Source organism: Prionailurus bengalensis, chromosome C1 (genome assembly GCF_016509475.1).
Source record: "Prionailurus bengalensis isolate Pbe53 chromosome C1, Fcat_Pben_1.1_paternal_pri, whole genome shotgun sequence".
NCBI lineage: Eukaryota > Metazoa > Chordata > Mammalia > Carnivora > Felidae > Prionailurus > Prionailurus bengalensis.
In genome coordinates this window covers 167439854-167462951 of record NC_057345.1, presented here as the reverse complement: position 1 = coordinate 167462951, position 23098 = coordinate 167439854, and the positions used below count along the sequence as shown (strand labels likewise).

General features: G+C 37.9%; 1 protein-coding gene across 1 annotated transcript in view; it reads left to right on the top strand.

Moving 5' to 3' along the window:
• Nucleotides 1–23098, top strand: part of TTN (titin) — a 278672-nt gene that overhangs the window by 189711 nt on the left and 65863 nt on the right. The window contains 42 exon segments of the mRNA XM_043577187.1: nt 67–363; nt 481–667; nt 1125–1240; nt 1336–1635; nt 1833–2132; nt 2222–2327; nt 2428–2624; nt 2708–3013; nt 3110–3388; nt 3987–4286; nt 4400–4702; nt 4815–5177; nt 5498–5800; nt 5932–6231; nt 6690–6986; nt 7097–7381; nt 7473–7766; nt 8970–9269; nt 9382–9690; nt 9779–9969; nt 10371–10800; nt 12307–12615; nt 12743–12891; nt 12974–13006; nt 13100–13229; nt 13319–13618; nt 13711–14028; nt 14965–15261; nt 15371–15670; nt 15758–16072; nt 16158–16306; nt 16748–16898; nt 16988–17269; nt 18904–19206; nt 19976–20278; nt 20380–20661; nt 20757–21056; nt 21147–21449; nt 21541–21849; nt 21960–22241; nt 22361–22660; nt 22748–23041. Coding sequence (XP_043433122.1) covers nt 67–363; nt 481–667; nt 1125–1240; nt 1336–1635; nt 1833–2132; nt 2222–2327; nt 2428–2624; nt 2708–3013; nt 3110–3388; nt 3987–4286; nt 4400–4702; nt 4815–5177; nt 5498–5800; nt 5932–6231; nt 6690–6986; nt 7097–7381; nt 7473–7766; nt 8970–9269; nt 9382–9690; nt 9779–9969; nt 10371–10800; nt 12307–12615; nt 12743–12891; nt 12974–13006; nt 13100–13229; nt 13319–13618; nt 13711–14028; nt 14965–15261; nt 15371–15670; nt 15758–16072; nt 16158–16306; nt 16748–16898; nt 16988–17269; nt 18904–19206; nt 19976–20278; nt 20380–20661; nt 20757–21056; nt 21147–21449; nt 21541–21849; nt 21960–22241; nt 22361–22660; nt 22748–23041 — 11172 coding nt within the window.

Here is a 23098-nt window from a genome sequence, read left to right as displayed (position 1 = left end):
TACTTTTAAAAATAAAACAAGATTTTTTAAATGATTTTTTTCCTGAGTGTATAATGTCATCCACAGACAAACCTGGACCACCAGCTGCTTTTGACATCACAGAAGTGACCAATGAGTCATGTCTTCTAACATGGAACCCCCCACGAGATGATGGTGGATCTAAAATCACAAACTATGTTGTGGAGAGAAGAGCAACTGACAGTGAAGTGTGGCACAAGCTCTCATCAACTGTCAAGGATACAAACTACAAGGCAACCAAATTAACACCCAATAAAGAATACATCTTCAGAGTTGCTGCAGAAAACATGTATGGTGTTGGTGAACCAGTTCAGGCTACTCCAGTAACAGCTAAATATCCATTTGGTAAGTTTCTCTTTTATAAGTTGGCCAAAAATTTTTAAAAAGATACTTGTGTCAAACTTGGATTTGGGTGTCATATTTATATATAGGGCATATAACACATCATTATCCTACCTATAGATCCACCTGGACCTCCAACTCGCCTAGAACCTTCTGATATCACTAAGGATGCAGTTACTCTCACATGGTGTGAGCCAGACGATGATGGAGGAAGCCCAATCACTGGATACTGGGTTGAAAGATTAGATCCTGATACTGATAAATGGGTTAGATGCAATAAAATGCCAGTAAAGGACACAACATATAGGTATGTCCAATATCTCCATCAAGGTGTTAAGACAGCAGTATACACAATTTTTAATTCTCAAGCATTCATTTTGATTACAAATTCTTATATATTAACCATAACATTTTAAATTATTTTTACTTATATTTTGTATTACCACATGATCTAAGAAATGATATAAATTCCATTCAAGGGCACATTCTTAATTTCCTACTATAAAATATTAACTTCCTGTGAGTTTCAAAGTGTTTGGTCTTCCAGTATATTATGGTCATGATTTTTTATAGCTATTAGAATTACATTAGTACATTCAATCAAATCTAAAGTTAAAAGGCAATTTTAAAATTATATTGAAATATTTTCAGTTAAATTTCCAAATCAGTTTTTCACAATTTAAATAAATTAGTTCCTTCCATGTAAAATACATAGAGGCTTCTGCTTATCATGGTATTCAACTCATACTTTGTCCCTAATTCAGAGTGAAAGGTCTCACCAATAAGAAAAAATACAGATTCCGTGTGTTGGCTGAAAATCTTGCCGGACCTGGAAAACCAAGCAGATCAACTGAACCAATCTTAATAAAGGATCCAATAGGTATTGTTTATATTTTTTTATGTGGTTATTTTGAAGCTTATATTAACTCCTTTTTTGACAAACCTAAATCATGGTTTCATTTCATTGGTTTGCAGATCCTCCATGGCCTCCTGGAAAACCAACTGTGAAAGATGTAGGCAAAACATCATTGATGTTGAATTGGACAAAGCCAGAACATGATGGAGGGGCAAAGATTGAGTCTTATGTCATTGAAATGCTAAAGACTGGAACAGAGGACTGGGTCCGAGTGGCTGAAGGTGTTCCCACCACTCAGCATTTTCTCAAGGGTCTCATGGAAGGGCAGGAATACTCATTCCGAGTTAGAGCTGTGAACAAGGCTGGGGAAAGTGAGCCCAGCGAACCCAGTGACCCTGTGCTCTGCAGGGAAAAGCTATGTAAGTCACTCTTGATGTTTAGTGTATATAAATTCCTCTAACGTAGGTCTGAGAACTACAGTATGAGAAAATATGAAAAACTCATAACTAGATTGCGTCATCATTGCTATGTGACTTCCTAGTGACTGCTAGAGAATTCAGTGAAGACTGAGTATTGGACAATAAAAAAATTGAATTTTTCTTTTTTTCTTCTTTAGATCCTCCATCACCACCTCGCTGGCTTGAAGTTATTAATATCACAAAAAATACAGCAGACCTCAAGTGGACAGTTCCTGAGAAAGACGGAGGGTCCCCCATCACCAACTATATCGTGGAAAAGAGAGATGTGAGGCGAAAAGGCTGGCAAACAGTGGACACAACTGTCAAGGACACCAAGTGCACAGTAACCCCACTGACAGAGGGCTCTTTATATGTGTTCCGAGTTGCTGCAGAAAATGCCATAGGACAAAGTGACTACTGTGAAGTTGAGGACTCTGTCCTGGCCAAAGACACCTTTAGTATGCTAACTTAATATTTGTGACACTGTTCGTACTGGATTATCATTTTTCCCTCTGGTTTTTCTAACTATTGAATGTTTTGCTTCCAGCCACCCCTGGACCACCCTATGCTCTGACAGTGGTTGATGTAACCAAGCGACATGTTGACCTGAAGTGGGAACCACCTAAAAATGATGGTGGAAGACCAATACAAAGGTAGAATTTTAATTAATTTACAAAGGATAATTTATACTCAGCTGAAAATTCTTAACTGTATTTTCTCTATTAATACTAATGAACTGCTTTATTTCAATAGATATATCATTGAGAAGAAAGAAAAGTTAGGTACCCGTTGGGTGAAAGCTGGAAAGACCTCAGGACCTGACTGTAACTTCAGAGTAACTGATGTCATTGAAGGAACAGAGGTCCAGTTTCAGGTTCGGGCAGAAAATGAAGCTGGAGTTGGTCACCCAAGCGAACCCACAGAAATCCTGTCAATTGAAGATCCAACAAGTAAGTAGTGTCAATTAAACAAAGGATATCATCTAGAGCTTGATGATGAGATTGTGGATGTGAATGTTACACTCTTTTTTCAGGTCCTCCTTCACCTCCCCTTGATTTGCATGTGACTGATGCTGGGAGAAAGCACATCGCCATTGCCTGGAAGCCTCCAGAGAAAAATGGTGGAAGTCCTATTATAGGATATCATGTTGAAATGTGTCCAGTAGGCACTGAGAAATGGATGCGAGTTAATTCTCGCCCAATTAAAGACTTGAAATTCAAAGTTGAAGAAGGTGTTGTTCCTGACAAGGAGTATGTTCTGAGAGTGAGAGCTGTCAATGCTGTTGGTGTCAGTGAGCCATCTGAAATCTCTGAAAATGTGGTTGCCAAAGACCCAGACTGTAAGGACACAGTTTCTTTCAATTAATAAAACAGACTTTGCTTATCATACATTGCATTTTGACATATCTTTTTTTTCCTTTTTGGATATCTTACAGGCAAGCCAACAATTGATATGGAGACTCATGACATTGTTGTTATTGAAGGTGAAAAGTTAAGAATTCCTGTTCCCTTCAGAGCTGTCCCAGTTCCAACTGTTAGTTGGCATAAAGATGGCAAAGAAGTTAAAGCAAGTGACAGATTAACAATGAAGAATGATCATATCTCTGCACACCTTGAAGTTCCCAAGAGTGTCCATGCAGATGCTGGAGTTTATACCATTACGCTAGAGAATAAGCTTGGCTCAGCAACTGCCTCAATCAATGTCAAAGTCATAGGTAATCAGTCTTTGATGAAATACAAGATATTATTCTTCACACATTGGGAAAATTAGTTAACTTTGTACTGTTAGTATAAAGGGCTTCATGAGTTGGCTATTTGTAAACTAAATTGCTTCTCATATGGAAAGAAATCATCTGGAAGACAAGTAATTATAGAAATGAAATTGCTAGTTAAACTCTGATTAAACTAATTTACCTCTGTTGTAATTATTGGCATGTGAAGTACTAAATAAAAGATATAGCATACCCAAAGAATGTTTAAATTGCCAATATTCATTTATTAATTGTATTTGCATTTTTCTATAGTGTACTCACCAGGATTAGTAATACTTTCTGCCCCCTCCCACACAGATGATATTTAAAAATTCGGTGGGGGTGATTTTTACTTAGAACAAAAACTCTGAGGAGTTACATATGTTTAGTAATTGGGGCCAATGACGCTAAATAGCCTTCAGCATAAGGCGGCAGAGGGGCATTCCAGCGCATCAAAGATTATCCCACCCAACAGGTGGATAGTCTCAGAGAAAGAAAGAGTGTACTTTTAACATGCTGAATTTTCAGATTACAATAATAATTATCACTTTATTTCTGATAGGCCTACCTGGACCATGCAAAGATATTAAAGCAAGTGATGTGACCAAGAGTTCTTGTAAATTAACCTGGGAACCTCCAGAATATGATGGTGGAAGCCCAATCCTTCATTATGTCCTGGAACGCAGAGAGGCTGGGAGAAGGACATACATACCAGTCATGTCTGGTGAGAACAAGCTGTCTTGGACTGTAAAAGATCTCATACCAAATGGTGAATACTTCTTCCGTGTTAAAGCTGTCAACAAGATTGGTGGAGGCGAATATATTGAACTGAAAAATCCGGTCATTGCTCAAGATCCAAAGCGTAAGTTGGGGCATGGATGTAATATAGCTAGGAATTAATATGCAATTTTTTACTTAAAAAAAGATGGGTTTGTGCATGGGTACATATTAACCATTTTTTTCCTTATTGTTCAGAACCCCCTGATCCACCTGTAGATGTTGAGGTCCATAATCCTACAGCTAAAGCAATGACTATTACATGGAAGCCACCTTTGTATGATGGAGGGAGCAAAATAATGGGTTACATCATAGAGAAGATTGCTAAGGGTGAAGACAAATGGAAGAGATGCAATGAACACCTAGTACCAGTCCTGACCTATACAGCAAAAGGACTCGAAGAGGGAAAGGAATACCAGTTCAGAGTGCGAGCAGAAAATGCTGCTGGTATTAGTGAACCTTCTCGAGCCACTCCTCCAACCAAAGCTGTAGATCCTATTGGTAAGTTTTGTTTAATGGGGTTGCTGTTTGCCCATGGCACAATCAAGGAGAATAATGTTCTGTCAATGTTTTGATCAGAATTGAGAACAATTATTGTTTTTAATCATTACAGATGCTCCAAAAGTCATTATGAGAACAAGCCTAGAAGTGAAACGAGGTGATGAAATAGAACTTGATGCAACTATTTCTGGGTCACCTTACCCGACTATTACGTGGCTAAAGGATGAAAAAGTTATTACACCAGAAGAAATTAAAAAGCGAGTAGCACCCACAATTAGAAGGAGGAAGGGTGAAGTTCAAGAAGAAGAACCATTTGTCCTGCCTCTAACACAACGTTTGAGTATCGACAACAGTAAAAAGGGAGAATCTCAGCTACGTGTCCGAGATTCTCTCCGACCTGACCATGGCCTGTATATGATCAAAGTTGAAAATGACCATGGTATCGCAAAAGCTCCTTGTACTGTCTGTGTGCTAGGTACGTAGGTAAAACTACACTTCTCAATGGAAGAAAGTCTATATGAAGAGTTTCAGTAAAACTTAAAAAAGGGGTTTTGGCAGGGGAGGTGGGGAAGGGGGATAAAAGAAGTAGGAAATAGCTTCAGCAAGTTATCCTCAGTCCCATTTTTCCTGCTGGCTATGTAAACAAAATCAACCCACCTTGGTATTTGTTAGCCATACAAAGACAGATGTAGGAAAAGCAGAAATTTATGTTAAAGGGGCATGCTAACATTTACATTTTCCTTTGCAACCATTTCTACACAAAATTTTAATCACTGCTATCTTTTGAAATATTAGATACGCCAGGGCCACCAATCAACTTTGTATTTGAAGATATTAGAAAGAACTCCGTCGTCTGTAAATGGGAACCACCCCTTGATGATGGTGGCAGTGAAATTATAAACTACACTTTGGAAAAGAAAGACAAGACAAAACCTGACTCAGAATGGATTATTGTCACTTCAACACTTAGACACTGCAAATATTCAGTGACAAAACTGATTGAAGGGAAAGAGTATCTCTTTCGTGTAAGAGCTGAAAATAGGTTTGGGCCTGGACCGCCATGTGTTTCAAAGCCATTTATAGCTAAAGATCCATTTGGTAAGGTTCTTTTAGCATCTACATTTTGCCTTTTATCATATGCAAGGGTATATTCATTATCATAGCTTATAAACTTGAATTTTTAGGTCATACTAGAGAATTAATTCAAATATGCCATTTTTTTTTATCAGAACCACCTGATGCACCCGATAAGCCCATTGTAGAAGACATTACAAGCAACAGTATGCTAGTGAAATGGAATGAACCAAAAGATAATGGAAGCCCCATCTTGGGTTACTGGCTTGAAAAACGTGAGGTTAATAGTACACATTGGTCTCGTGTCAACAGAAATCTTCTGAATTCTTTGAAGACCAATGTAGAAGGCCTATTAGAAGGACTCACCTATGTCTTCAGAGTATGTGCTGAAAACGCAGCTGGACCTGGAAAGTTCAGTCCGCCTTCAGACCCCAAAACAGCACGTGATCCAATCTGTAAGTAATTTCTTATGAAGAGAGTGGGGTACAGCATGGTGACTATAATTAAGTCACTTCATCCAGTTAATTAATTACTATATTATATACCTGAAAGTTGTTAAGAGAGTAGATCTTGAATGTTATCAGTACCAAAAAAAAAAATAATTAATTATGTAAGGGGAGAGAGGTGTTAACTAACATTGTGGTAACCATTTTGTAATATATGCATGTATCAGATCATATTGTACACCTTAAATTTACAAAAAAACAAGCAAAATATTAAATACCTACAGACATATATTAAGGTTGCAATGTAAAATTTTAAACATCTTGTACATATAGGTTAAAAGTTTCACAAAGCAATACTTACCCCATATTACATGCAATGCGCTATGAAAAAAAGTGGGATAGAGTAAGCTACTGTGCATTTTAAAATCTTCTGGGAGTTTTGATTTGTGTATCTACATTCATTCTAGCTCCACCTGGGCCACCTGTCCCAAGAGTCACCGACACAAGCTCTACAACTATTGAACTAGAATGGGAACCCCCAGCTTTCAATGGCGGTGGGGAAATTGTTGGCTACTTTGTTGATAAGCAGCTGGTTGGAACAAATGAATGGTCACGTTGCACGGAGAAGATGATCAAGGTCCGTCAGTACACAGTCAAAGAAATCCGAGAGGGTGCCGATTATAAACTTCGAGTGAGTGCCGTCAATGCTGCAGGTGAAGGACCACCAGGAGAAACGGGACCGGTTACTGTGGCTGAACCACAAGGTAACTTAAAAGTTGCATGGATCCATGCAATAAGATTATGGACATTTTTCCACCATAGGATTTTTTTTTCATCTTTCTTGGACTAACGTATTACTGTTCTCTTTAAACAGAGCCTCCAACTGTGGAACTAGATGTTTCTGTCAAGGCTGGCATACAAATAATGGCTGGGAAGACCCTTAGAATTCCAGCTGTGGTAACTGGTCGTCCAGTGCCTACCAAAGTATGGACCATAGAAGAAGGGGAGCTGGATAAAGACCGTGTTGTAATAGAGAATGTTGGAACCAAATCGGAACTAATTATCAAGAATGCATTGAGAAAAGATCATGGCAGATATGTGATTACAGCTACCAATAGCTGTGGTTCCAAATTTGCAGCAGCCAGGGTAGAAGTTTTTGGTAAGGAATGTTACATGGATTTTCATAGGGTTTTTCTAAATGATACAATTTATTGCACTGATTTTTACGTTTGTTTGTTTTAATTTTTCAGATGTTCCTGGACCGGTTCTTGACTTAAAACCTGTTGTGACAAATAGAAAGATGTGTTTGCTTAATTGGTCTGACCCAGCAGATGATGGAGGAAGTGAAATCACAGGATTCATTATTGAAAGAAAAGATGCTAAGATGCATACCTGGAGACAACCAATAGAGACTGAGAGATCTAAATGTGACATCACAGGTCTCCTTGAGGGACAAGAATATATGTTCCGTGTGATTGCCAAGAACAAGTTTGGCTGTGGCCCTCCTGTTGAAATAGGACCAATTCTTGCAGTTGATCCACTAGGTAAAAGAGGTTTTCATTGTGTTTATAAAGTAAATACTGTTTGCTTCTAGTTATGTCATTTATTTATTGAGCCCTATGACTTCAAACTCCCAAGAGTCTCATGATCTGTAGCAAGAGAGTGATAAGAAAGGTGAATCAAAAAACTGGCAACTTTAAGAATATCATACTTGCTATAATATCAATGTAATTTTGCACAAAACCATGTATGGTTTCATGTACTGAAAAAACCTGAATCTACCAGAGCTTAACAACAACCTACAAACAGGTAGAAATACTACATCTTGGCAATAGAATACTCTGGAGTAATTAATTTAATGCTTTAGTAGTTAAAGGGAGTTCACTGTTTTTGAAGGATTACAGGATATACAACAGCCTTATGATAAATGCCTTAGTCTTCCTTTAGCCCTCAAGTAGTCTCCACACTGGAAGGTTTTGGATGCTCAGAGTCAGAGAAAGCCACCAGAGAATAGAAAACCAACCAAAGGAAATCTCCTTAAGCAGTATGAGCAAATGTGAAACTAAAATTGCACGCACTTGGTAATGCATACTGACATCCCATTACATCCTCCCCATAACAGCTCATCTCAAAAATGTCTGCTCTAGCTCAAGTTGTGCCACAAGTATCAAAACAGAGCTGAGCTTCCACTGCAAAGCTCTGCTTCCAGTTACAGTGACAGTTCAACAGGAGACTAGTTTTACCATGCAAAGTTATGCTTTGTTTTGTCCTTTGGGCCACGAATCTACAGAAGCATCACATAAATTCTCTTTCCACTCCATTTTAAACCCACACTTGAGGCAACATGGTTCTAAGTGTGTTCAGCAGACACATGCACTGTCCTTTAATAAAGGAAACACTTTGCTCCCAGCTGGTCATTCAGAGCAAAACTTCACAGACCTTCTCTCCTACTTCATTAGGACTAGAAGCTTTCCCAGTGACAGAGGTAAAATATCTAAAATGCTAAAAATAACAAAAGTCTACATTCCCTTTGATTTATTTTTAATCAATAATTTTTACTCTAAGAAAAATTCTGCCTGTATAAATGCCTATAATTCTGGTAACTGATATGTTTTTGGAAGGATTTTAAAGATGGATGTAAGGTTATGCCAAACAGAAACTTATTTCTCACATAATTAAAGTGAAATACTATTTCCTATATGAATATTTATTTCATGCTTGTCATTTCAACTTGCCTCTGGTTAAAGGTCCTCCAACATCTCCCGAGAGGCTCACATACACAGAAAGGACAAAATCCACTATCACCCTTGACTGGAAAGAGCCCCGCAATAATGGCGGCAGCCCCATCCAAGGTTATATCATTGAAAAACGGCGTCACGACAAACCTGACTTTGAAAGAGTTAACAAGAGACTCTGCCCAACCACATCTTTCCTGGTTGAAAATCTTGATGAACACCAAATGTATGAATTCCGTGTCAAAGCTGTCAATGAAATTGGCGAAAGTGAACCATCTCTGCCTCTTAATGTGGTCATACAGGATGACGAAGGTGTGGAATCTGTGCATGATTTTAGTGCATTTTACAGTGCGGCCTTTATCTTCATAAGTTGAGCAAATATACTTAGGACTATGCATTTTTTTTCTTTCCTTTCTCTTTACAGTGCCTCCAACTATTAAGTTGCGCTTGTCTGTTCGAGGAGACACTATCAAAGTTAAGGCAGGAGAGCCTGTTAACATCCCTGCAGATGTGACAGGCCTTCCAATGCCTAAGATTGAGTGGTCCAAGAACGAAACTGTGATTGAAAAACCCACTGATGCACTTAAGATAACCAAGGAAGAAGTATCCCGAAGTGAGGCAAAGACGGAGCTTAGCATTCCCAAAGCAGTCCGGGAAGACAAAGGCACTTACACAATTACTGCTTCCAATCGCCTGGGTTCAGTGTTCCGAAATGTTCATGTGGAAGTATATGGTAAGGGACCCGTTTTCTTCTATCAAGATGAAATCCAGTACCTTTTTAAGAATGGCCTTCTCATTCTCCTGTGTTGGTTCCTTCCCAGATCGTCCATCACCACCAAGAAATCTTGCTGTTACTGACATTAAAGCTGAATCTTGCTACTTGACATGGGATGCCCCTCTAGATAATGGGGGCAGTGAAATTACCCATTATATCATTGACAAACGTGATGCAAGCAGGAAGAAAAGTGAATGGGAGGAAGTCACCAACACTGCTGTAGAGAAGAGATATGGGGTAAACTATTCTAAATATTTACTTATACACATTAAAAGGACATGACTTTGAATTAACACCATTAGGGCATAACCTGGGAATTTAATGATTAAACTCAAAACCACACACAAAAAGATTTAGCACAGTTTTTAGCACCATGTACATAAGGCCACTTAGTAAATACTATTTGTATATAAATTCTTTTTTACTTGAGAGATCCAGTATTAGGTACAATAAATTCACATATTCTCATTTTAAAATGCTTTCTCCACATTTGAGCCTATTTATTTTTTAACTATATATTTATTTGCTTTTATAGATTTCTTTTTATAGTCTTCCCTACCAAAATAACTTGAATTTTAAAATAAGTGAAAATCAACATAAGTATGTTGTTAAGAAATCACTATTCATTTGATTTCTAGGTCTGGAAACTTATCCCCAATGGTCAGTATGAGTTCCGAGTTAGGGCAGTGAATAAATATGGAATCAGTGATGAGTGCAAATCAGATAAAGTAGTCATTCAAGATCCCTTTCGCCCTCCTGGACCTCCGGGAAAACCAAAAGTTTTGGAGCGCACCAAAGGGTCGATGCTAGTAAGCTGGACTCCTCCTCTGGACAATGGCGGGTCTCCAATTACTGGCTACTGGCTGGAGAAGAGAGAAGAGGGAGGTGCCTACTGGTCACGTGTTAGCCGAGCACCAATTACCAAAGTGGGATTGAAAGGCGTGGAATTTAACGTTCCGCGTTTGATTGAAGGTGTTAAATACCAGTTCCGAGCAATGGCAATAAATGCGGCAGGAGTTGGCCCTCCCAGTGAACCATCAGATCCAGCTGTTGCAGGAGACCCTATATGTAAGTATGCTTCCATTTCCAGAATTTACAAAGGGCAAAGCCACTAAATGGATAATTCTCTCTTAAATTGCCTGAGTTTTTCTATAACAAATTTTTTTATTTATTAAAGTAAAAAGTTTCATAGAGTATCAGAAGCATAGATGTATGTATATACATATACACACTACATATACATATACACACTACACATATCTATACATATGCATACATACACACATGTATACACATACGTAAAATCATATAGTTTTTAAATTCTTGGTTTAAACCTAGTATTTTATGAGGAATCACAATAATAGAGACCCTGGACTATAAGCTCCTCTCTGCTCTCCTACCTTAAATAAACGCCTAACCCCTAATTAGATACTAGGGACATTATCTCCCTCCCCGTTTAGACCCTCTAGGTGGAGTTCAACAAAAGGCAAATGTTAACTTTTCAATAATATTTATTGAACAAAGATAGGAGATTCTCAAGCACAGTCTGTGAAGTGAAATTAAAAAAAAATTCTTCTGAAAGATCTATTAGCAGATAAGTTCAAAAATTAAAATAGCATGGCCTTAATGGTTAATTATATTTGCTATATATCTGAATAGATTATCTGCAGAAAAAGAATTCAGCTATTTGTTAAGACTTAAAATACTCTAAGTTCTATATGGAGTACATCTATAAAATGAAGCAGTCATTCATTCAGCAAGCTATATTGAACATGTGCTATGTGCAAGGAACTGTGCTAGGCACTAGAGAGGAAGAGGTAGGGTTAAAAAGAACAGAGTAAAAGACTTTCTATAATTGTAAAGCACCATCAGAAGTGTATTGTTATGTAATTATTACATACATTGGCCCTGTCCTAAAAGGCATTATGATTAATTTGTGTTCAAAGGTTTCCCAACTAATGACAAAATTATTTTTTAAATATTAAGGTAAATTAAAGATGAACATAGGGGAATGGAAGGAAAAATAAGATAAAAAACAGAGAGGGAGGCAAACCATAAGAGACTCTTAAATACAGAGAACAAACTGAGGGTTGCTGGAAGGGAGGCAGGTGGGGAGATGGGCTAAATGGGTGATGGGCATTAACAAGGGCACATGTTGAGATGAGCACTGGGTGTTACATGTAAGTTATGAATCAGTAAATTCTACTCCTGAAATTATTACACTATGTTTACTAACTTGGATTTAAATTTATAAATAATCTGACATATTTTTTCTAAAAAAATAAATAAGTTTTTAGTAGATTCAAAGGGATTTTAAAACGAAAATAGCTTTTCACCAATTGTGTGTAAATAGAATATAAATCTATCTAGAGATAGTGAGTAGTCTTTCTAATTCCAGTGAGTTGCCTGCTTTCTTTTGTTTTCACATCAATGCTAAATGAAAAAAGACTATTTCTTATGTTCTCTTCTCTAGAAGGTAATTTATTCTTTTGGCATTCCTATTTTAGTATTTAGTAGATTAAATCTTGCATCCTATTGGCTTCAAAACTTGACACATATTTTTTTCTTTATTAGATCCACCTGGCCCACCTTCTTGCCCAGAAGTCAAAGATAAAACAAAGTCTAGCATCTCGCTAGGATGGAAACCTCCAGCCAAAGATGGTGGCAGTCCAATCAAAGGCTACATTGTAGAAATGCAAGAAGAAGGTAGTACTGACTGGAAAAGAGTAAATGAGCCAGACAAACTGCTAACTACCTGTGAATGTGTGGTACCAAATCTGAAAGAACTCAGGAAGTACAGATTCAGAGTGAAAGCTGTCAACGAAGCTGGTGAATCTGAACCAAGTGATACAACTGGAGAGATCCCTGCCACTGATATTCTAGGTACTAGCCCTTTATTACATTCATGTCTTCATCTTTTGATCTCATGAAATTAATTTCCTGAAGATATGTCAATTACATTTTTTGAAAAAGTAAACTAAATCCTATTATATTATTCATGGTACTATAGAGGCACCAGAAGTTTTCATTGATATTGGAGCACAAGACTGTCTGATTTGTCCAGCTGGCTCACAAATTAGGATTCCTGCTGTCATCAAGGGACGCCCGACACCCAAATCATCTTGGGAATTTGATGGAAAGGCAAAGAAGGCAGTGAAGGTAAGAAAAATATAATTTTCTGTGTCTTCCGGTGAATCACTCTAAGGAATATTTATACTACAACTATCTTCTTTTCTAATAGGAGGGAGTTCATGATGTACCCGAGGATGCACAGGTAAAAAGAAAAAATTGAAAGGATTCAGAACATGGTTGGCTGCAATAATGCTTTTACTTCATCCAATGTATGACTACTGTTTTCTTTCTATAGCTGGAGACGGCTGAAAACTCATCAGTAATTATTATTCCGGAGTGCAAGCGATCTCATTCAGGCAAATACAGCATCACAGCCAAGAATAAAGCAGGACAAAAGACAGCAAATTGTAGAGTTAAAGTCATGGGTAAGAAAGACTTTAAAAGGGATCATAGAATAAGAACAAATTATTTTAAACAAAGTGACATTGTTTATATTGTGATTTGCATCCAACAGATGTACCAGGGCCACCCAAAGATCTGAAAGTCAGTGACATCACAAGGGGTAGTTGCAAACTCACATGGAAGATGCCAGATGATGATGGAGGAGACAGGATCAAAGGCTATGTTATAGAGAAGAGGACTATTGATGGAAAAGTCTGGACTAAAGTCAATCCAAACTGTGGAAGCACCTCATTTGTAGTTCCTGATCTTATTTCTGAACAGCAATATTTCTTCCGTGTGCGGGCAGAAAACCGTTTCGGTATTGGTCCACCTGTGGAAACCATTCAGAGGACCACTGCCAGAGATCCAATATGTAAGTTTTTAACCGAAGATTAAAGTAGTTTCTCAAGTTTGAAATATATCATTATAAACAATGCTTAATACTTCTTTTAACTATTTTTAAAGATCCTCCTGATCCCCCTATTAAACTCAAGATTGGCCTCATAACAAAGAACACGGTACACCTATCATGGAAACCCCCAAAGAATGATGGAGGCTCCCCTGTCACCCACTATATTGTTGAGTGCCTTGCATGGGATCCTACTGGGACAAAGAAAGAAGCATGGAAGCAGTGCAACAAACGCGATGTGGAAGAACTGGAATTTACTGTTGAAGACCTCATAGAGGGTGGAAAATATGAATTCAGAGTCAAGGCTGTCAATGCTGCAGGAGTCAGCAAACCTTCAGCCACTGTTGGCCCTGTGACTGTCGAAGATCAGACATGTAAGTACCAATGTATTAACAGAAAATGTCCTCTTTATGAATCCTTCCTAGAAATTTAATATTTGTCCAAAAAAAAAGAAATATCTGTACATCAGGAAGCTACCATGAATTGAGTGTGAACATGGGCACATTAATCACTCATTCCCTCAACTTCTACAGAATTATCAAATTTCCTTACATTACCTTTCCCTTATTTAAAGGAGATGACGTTTAGATTTCCTTACTATAATTTTCTGCATGATCCTCAAGAGGGGAAGAAACTAAGCAGTTATTTGCTCAGTGAGTGCTAAGACCCATTTATATTCATAATCAAGTTTCTTTTTCTCTATTTAAGAAAAAGATATATATAAATAGACAAATTTTATAGACAAATATGGTAGAAATTCTTCCTCTGTTACCATCACTACTGCTGTGTGTTCAGTTTTTTCTTCTAAGTTGGGGGGGGGGGGCACGTGTAGTCACTACCCTCTTTACATTTTCTTCTACTGGATTCCTGGAAAATGGAAAATTGCTTTGCATCTACTAGCAGTTATCTTTCTTAAAAAGGGAATTCATCTTAGAATAAAAATAGTCCTGTCATAACTCTGCTTATTAAAGGGAATATGCATGCATATTAAAGGGAGTATCATGATAGAACTCCCAAGACTAAGCTACTACAATCTTCACTTCTCTCTGCCCCTTTTCAGTATCTACATGTATAATAACATTAGGTAAGAGAGAGCCAATAGCCAATACATAGCTACATGTAGATCCAATAAAGGATGATGACTACATTACCTGCCCTCCGAAGTCATATAATTAGTTGAAGTCAAATCTGTTCTTCATATTGTGCTATGAAGTCTGCCTATAGTACATACAAATAGTTTTATAGGCACTGTAAATTCTACTTCTGGTCCCTAATGACCACCTTTTTTTTTTTTCTTTTAAATCATCTAGGCCCACCATCAATTGATCTAAAAGAATTCATGGAGGTTGAAGAAGGAACAGATGTTAACATTGTAGCCAAAATTAAAGGTGTGCCATTCCCGACACTAACCTGGTTTAAAGCTCCTCCAAGGAAGCCTGATAAGAAAGAACCTGTTCTCTATGACACCCATGTCAACAAACTGGTAGTGGATGATACTTGCACCTTAGTTATTCCACAGTCTCGAAGGAGTGACACTGGCTTATATACCATCACAGCTGTGAATAATCTGGGAACAGCATCAAAGGAGATGAGACTGAATGTGCTTGGTAATGTTTTCCTGGCTTTACTAAAACTATGTTTTTCTGTTCCTAAATATACTATTTGGCTTTAAAATCATTCTTCTAATATTTTTTTTCCTTTTTTAAACCATTTTAGGTCGTCCTGGCCCTCCAGTGGGACCAATAAAGTTTGAATCTATTTCAGCAGATCAAATGACATTATCTTGGCTTCCACCTTTGGATGATGGGGGGTCTAAGATTACAAACTATGTAATTGAGAAGAGAGAAGCTAACAGGAAGACATGGGTGCATGTCTCCAGTGAACCTAAAGAGTGCATGTACACAATTCCCAAATTGCTAGAAGGCCACGAATATGTATTCCGAATCATGGCCCAGAATAAATTTGGCATTGGGGAGCCTCTTGACAGTGAACCTGAAACAGCAAGAAACCTCTTCTGTAAGTAGAACATATTTGATATACAAAATCACTCTTACCTGTTGTTTTTCATGGTTTCTTATAGATCAATGTGATTTTTGTTCTTAGCTGTCCCTGGAGCACCGGATAAACCAACAGTTAGCAGCGTGACTCGCAACTCCATGACTGTCAATTGGGAAGAGCCAGAGTATGATGGAGGCTCTCCTGTGACAGGATATTGGCTAGAAATGAAAGACACCACTTCAAAGAGATGGAAGAGAGTTAACCGAGATCCTATCAAAGCCATGACTTTGGGTGTTTCTTATAAAGTAACTGGTCTTATTGAAGGTTCTGATTATCAATTCCGCGTGTATGCAATCAATGCTGCCGGTGTGGGTCCACCAAGTCTGCCATCAGACCCAGTGACTGCCAGAGATCCAATTGGTAAGCCTTGAAACCATTCCTCCCCCCACCCCCTCACAGTGCCATGGAAAAGGCAAGAATACTGATGTATACTGGTTCTTTCCAGCCCCTCCTGGTCCTCCACTTCCCAAAGTCACAGACTGGACTAAATCCTCTGTCGATTTGGAGTGGTCTCCTCCACTAAAAGATGGTGGGTCTAAAGTAACTGGATACATTGTTGAATATAAAGAAGAAGGAAAAGAAGAATGGGAGCAGGTACTTAACACTTGAAATTATGGAAACATAAATAAACTGAAAATGTAGCAGTTATCCTCAATCCCATTAATCCCATTGTGTTTTTTATTAAGAAACCAGAGAAATAACAATTATAAAATAACATAATTACAAATAATCCAAACATCTGTTATGTCAAAAATCTGATCAAAGGTTAAGTTATATTATCATTAATTTCTCTTTTGGCTATAAATTCTAAAAAGGTGGAAAAAATTAAGAGTACATTTTTCAATCATTTGGCATAATATTAAAACACAATTCCTGGAAAGACATTTCAGTCAGCATTTACCTATAATATCTGATCCCCAATACATAAACTAGCAACAATTTTCCCAGACTAGTTAAATATGCTGTTGGCTGTGCTTTAGAAAGCCATTAAAATAAGAAGCTACAAAGAACTGAACGCTTGTGATCCTTCCCCAGGGTAAAGACAAAGAAGTGAGAGGAACAAAGCTTGTTGTGACAGGGTTAAAAGAAGGAGCTTTCTACAAATTCAGAGTTAGAGCAGTCAACATTGCCGGCATTGGAGAACCTGGAGAAGTCACAGATATCATCGAAATGAAGGACAGAATTGGTACTTATTCATACTTCTATTATTTTATCAATATTTGTGTTTTGTATTGGAAATGAAAACCACATTTGTAATTTTCAATTGTGTTCCAGTGTTACCTGACCTTCAGCTAGATGCCAGTGTCAGAGACAGAATTGTGGTCCATGCTGGAGGGGTGATCCGGATCATCGCATATGTGTCTGGAAAACCTCCTCCAACTGTCACCTGGAACATGAATGAAAGAGCATTACCTCAAGAAGCTACCATTGAGACCACAGCCATCAGCTCATCCATGGTCATCAAGAATTGCCAGAGGAGTCACCAAGGTGTCTATTCTCTTCTTGCCAAAAATGCAGGTGGAGAAAGAAAGAAGACCATTATCGTTGATGTATTAGGTAAATACTTTGAATTCATCCATGCAGTTTTTAAAAATAACATCTTTACTTCAACTACAATAAGGCTATGTAATAATAAAACTGTTACATATACTTTGGAAACTTAAAAAATTACCAATAATTCCATTGACCGCTATTTGCATTTTTTAAAATTACTTTTTTAACGTTTATTTATTTTTGAGAGATGGAGAGACCGAGCATGAACGGGGGAGGGGCACAGAGAGAGAGAGAGAGAGAGAGAGAGAGAGAGAGAGTGTCAGAATCCGAAGCAGGCTCCGGGCTCTGAACTGTTAGCACAGAGCCCAATGCAGGGCTCAAACCCAAGAACTATGAGATCATGACCTGAGCTGAAGTCGGACGCTCACCCGACTGAGCCACCCAAGTGCCCTGACCACTATTAGCATTTAAAAAAATTTCCTCTTTGCTTTTTTATCCTATACATATTTTATATTGTTATACTTCTATAAACAGTTTAAAAAGTTATGTTTTTATATTATATAAAAACAAAGTTTTTTATAACAAAGTTTTGTATTTTGCCTTGTTATGTAACATGCCACCATAAGCATTTATGTTTTATATAGTTTTCACGAAAGAAACTTTCCTGCCAGTGTACATGAATATCTAAAAAACTAAGATTGATCAATTTCTTATCATGAGAGTGTATCCTTATTTGCTAATTATCTTAATAAGGCAAACATCTCTGTGAAAGGTTTCATATTCTAATTGAAAAGCATCATTTTTGGTTATCAATATTGCACTTCTAGTCACTAAATATAGAGGTGAATTCTACAAGGCTTTTTCATGCCTCTTGTTGACTGCTTTATTGTAGTGATTTGCTCAGAAAGCAAAGTTCTCCCACTCAGATTTCTCTCTCAGCATGTCTCTAACACAACCATACCCCAAACAGTGAGTTTTTATGTGAGAATAACTGGTTCTCTGTTGAACATAATTAATGTTATGTAAACATGTTACATTTTCTTTAATGATAATGGCATAAGGAAAAAGATCTCATTGACCAATAGTCCTATAAGCTTTTGGGTTAGTTTCAAGCTCCTAGACACCTTTTACTTTAACTTGAGAAGTGGTACATTTTCAGATTAAATTCTAACCCTCTCAAAGGTCATTCTGAGATTTGGGGACTCCCATGCTGCTTTCCGATTTTTTAGTCATCTAGAAAAAGTTCTCTTTCCCTTTCCCCTCTGGAGAGTAAACTAGACACAAAAAGTAGCCAGCCATGACACCCCTTACCCCTCTCCTGTCTCCTTCTGTGCATTCTCCTTCCAGCAGCTCTTCCTATCTGACTTACAAATTAAATAAATATATATATATATATATATATATATATATATATATATATACTTAAATACATATTTAAATATACATATTTATATTACACACATTACTATTCCTTCAGCTCCTGCTAAAACAGTGGCAAACAGTAACTGTTACCTATTTCATTTTAAAATATGGCTGAATATAGATATCATGGGGAGGAAAAAAAATCAATAGACAAAAATCTCATTTTCTTCATAAGAAAATGTCTTAGTGTCTCCTTTTTAAAAACAGAGGGTGACAAATATTGAGCCCTGTAGTTCATTGAAGGTTCATTAGAAATCTCTTCCTCTTATTTCCAGATGTGCCAGGTCCTGTTGGAGAACCATTCCGGTCTGACAACCTCACCAATGACTCCTGCAAGCTGACATGGTTTTCTCCGGAAGATGATGGAGGCTGTCCAATCACCAATTACGTCATTGAAAAGCGTGAATCTGACCGCAGAGCATGGACCCCAGTGACGTATACAGTCACCCGGCAAAATGCTACCGTCCAGGGTCTCATTCAGGGCAAAGCCTACTTTTTCCGAGTTGCGGCTGAAAATAGTGTTGGCATAGGCCCATTTACAGAGACACCAACTGCACTTGTCATCAGAGATCCAATCAGTACGTACATCTTAATTTCATTCTCAATCACTTCTTCACTCATTTAATAAAAGAGTGCGGTGACAAAATATGTATATAAGTGCCAACCATTTTGTTCCTTTGATGAGACTCGTCAGGCAAATGCTCAGTATCTGATGTTGGTAGTATTTGAATGTGATTTTGAAAGATTGTGGGAATATATATGATTCTTCAAATCCTTCCATGTATACTACACTAATTTTTTTTTAATTTTTTTTCAACGTTTATTTATTTTTGGGACAGAGAGAGACAGAGCATGAACGGGGGAGGGGCAGAGAGAGAGGGAGACACAGAATCGGAAACAGGCTCCAGGCTCCGAGCCATCAGCCCAGAGCCTGATGCGGGGCTCGAACTCACGGACCGCGAGATCGCGACCTGGCTGAAGTCGGACGCTTAACCGACTGTGCCACCCAGGCGCCCCACACTAATTTTTTTTAATTTCCCCCTTAATGGCGTAAATATATTTTCCTAACTCAGAAACTACTAACTCTGGAGAACCTTCTTAAATTATTTGGCCTCAGTGAACCTCTATTTCCTCATCTATCAGAGGAAATTAGACCATATGGTGTTCTTTTTAACTCTAATGTTAAAAATGAGAGTTTCTCATCTCAGAAGATGAGATGTCTTCTTGTTACTTATCAAAGCAGATAATTTAATATTTAAATGCAATTCTCAAAAAGTATCATCTACTATATTCTACTACATTTTAACGTGGCATTTTTTTCACCATAATTCCATATTTTACTTACAGCTGTACCAGAGCGTCCTGAAGACCTGGAAGTCAAAGAAGTTACTAAAGATTCTGTTACTTTGACTTGGAATCCTCCTAAGTATGATGGTGGATCAGAAATTATTAACTATGTCCTAGAAAGCCGTCTCATTGGAACTGAGAAGTTCCACTCAGTTACAAAGGACAACTTGCTTAGCAGAAAATACACCGTTAAAGGCTTAAAAGAAGGTGATACCTATGAGTACCGCGTCAGTGCTGTCAATATTGTTGGACAAGGCAAACCATCATTTTGTACCAAGCCAATCACTTGCAAGGATGACCTGGGTATGTGTTCTAATTCAATTTATACCTTGAAAACTTGGACATTTACAGATTTACCATAAGAGATCAGTAAAACTGACTTGCATTTCTAATTAAAATTTTAGCTCCTCCGACACTTGACCTTGACTTCAGAGATAAACTCACAATTCGGGTTGGTGAAGCTTTTGCCCTCACTGGCCGTTACTCAGGCAAACCAAAGCCTAAGGTTACTTGGTTCAAAGATGAAGCTGATGTACTAGAAGATGATCGTACTCACATAAAGACCACTCCGACAACACTTGCCCTAGAGAAGATCAAGGCCAAACGATCAGATTCTGGCAAATACTGTGTGGTTGTGGAGAACAGTACAGGTTCTAGGAAAGGTTTCTGTCAAGTCAATGTTGTTGGTAAGTATAATTTCACAAGAAGAATAGATATTCTGTCCTTTCCAAAGCAGAAGTGGAAATAACATTTTGTGTTCTGTGTTTGTGTGTTTCTGCAGACCGTCCTGGACCACCAGTAGGACCGGTTATTTTTGATGAGGTGACCAAAGAGTACATGGTTATCTCTTGGAAGCCACCTTTAGATGATGGAGGCAGTGAAATTACCAATTATATTATTGAGAAAAAGGAAGTGGGAAAAGATATTTGGATGCCTGTTACATCTGCAAGTGCTAAAACAACATGCAAAGTTTCTAAACTTCTTGAAGGAAAAGATTACATTTTCCGGATATATGCTGAAAATCTGTATGGAATAAGTGATCCTCTGGTATCTGATTCAATGAAAGCCAAAGATCGTTTCAGTATGCATTACACTTCTTTTTGGTGACTCAATGTTTGATATTGTTAATAGGAAAAATTAAATTTCTAACACACTCTAATGTTTATTGTAGGGGTTCCTGATGCACCTGACCAGCCAATTGTTACAGAAGTTACCAAAAATTCTGCATTGGTAACCTGGAACAAGCCAAATGATGGAGGAAAGCCCATCACAAACTACATCCTGGAAAAGAGGGAAACTATGTCTAAACGATGGGCTAGAGTTACCAAAGAGCCCATCCATCCATACACTAAATTCAGGGTTCCTGATCTTCTAGAAGGGTGTCAATATGAATTCCGGGTTTCTGCAGAAAACGAAATTGGCATTGGAGAGCCAAGCCCACCATCCAAACCATTCTTTGCTAAAGATCCAATTGGTATAGTATTAAAGCATTCATTCAGTTGTCATATTATCCAACTTCGTTTTCAGCTATATTCTAACTCCTTTTTTTTTCTTTTATTATGTAGCTAAACCAAGTCCACCTATTAATCCTGAAGCAATTGATACAACATGTAATTCAGTTGACCTAACGTGGCAGCCACCACGTCATGATGGTGGGAGCAAGATTCTGGGTTACATTGTTGAGTACCAGAAAGTTGGAGATGAAGAGTGGAAGAGAGCCAACCACACTCCTGAGTCATGTCCTGAAACTAAATATAAAGTCACTGGTCTTCGGGATGGTCAAACCTATAAGTTCAGAGTATTAGCAGTCAATGAAGCTGGTGAATCAGATCCAGCTTATGTTCCCGAGCCAGTGCTAGTAAAAGACAGACTTGGTGAGTAAAACCTTCTCAGCTGTAATAGCAAAGAAGATAGGTATCTCATTGTATATGCTTCATTGTAAAATACATCAACAAACCTTAAAGTGCTATTCATTTTATCCTAGAACCCCCTGAATTGATTCTTGATGCCAACATGGCAAGAGAACAATACATAAAGGTTGGTGATACTCTAAGACTTAGTGCTGTCATCAAAGGAGTGCCATTCCCAAAAGTAACTTGGAAAAAAGGAGACAGAGAAGCTCCAACTAAAGCAAGAATTGATGTTACTCCAGTTGGTAGCAAGCTTGAAATTCGTAATGCTGCCCATGAAGATGGTGGAATTTATTCTTTAACAGTGGAGAATCCAGCTGGTTCGAAAACTGTCTCGGTAAAAGTACTCGTATTAGGTAAGAATTTTCATAGTTATATCTTTAATGTGATAACATATTAAAAATAAATTTTAATATATTTTGAGCCTTTATCTGGATTAAGTCACTAATATAACTTCATTACTTAACACTTTCAGATAAGCCGGGGCCACCTAGAGATCTGGAAGTCAGTGAAATTAGGAAAGATTCTTGTTACCTTACTTGGAAGGAACCACTAGATGACGGTGGTTCTGTTATTACAAATTATGTGGTTGAGAGGAGAGATGTTGCCAGTGCCCAGTGGTCACCTCTTTCAACTACATCAAAGAAAAAGAGTCACTTGGCTAAACATCTTAACGAAGGCAATCAGTATCTTTTCCGAGTAGCTGCTGAGAACCAGTATGGACGTGGTCCTTTTGTAGAAACACCTAAACCCATCAAGGCTCTGGATCCTTTACGTAAGTTGCTTTCTCTGGATACAAAAGTTTTGTCTGCCTATCCTTTGAGAATATTATTCATTCATCATAACTTCCTCTTTTGAAAAGATCCCCCAGGGCCACCCAAAGACCTGCACCATGTAGATGTTGACAAGACTGAAGTCTCCCTTGTTTGGAATAAGCCAGATCGTGATGGTGGCTCTCCAATCACTGGATATTTGGTGGAATATCAAGAAGAGGGCACCGAAGACTGGATTAAGTTCAAGACTGTGAAAAACTTAGAGTGTGTTGTTACTGGACTACAACAAGGGAAGACCTATAGATTCCGTGTAAAGGCTGAAAATATTGTGGGTCTTAGTCTCCCTGACACAACTATCCCAATAGAATGTCAAGAAAAACTAGGTAATTTTTGGACTGGCATTATTATTTTTTTAATTCATACTGTGACTATTCATGTTG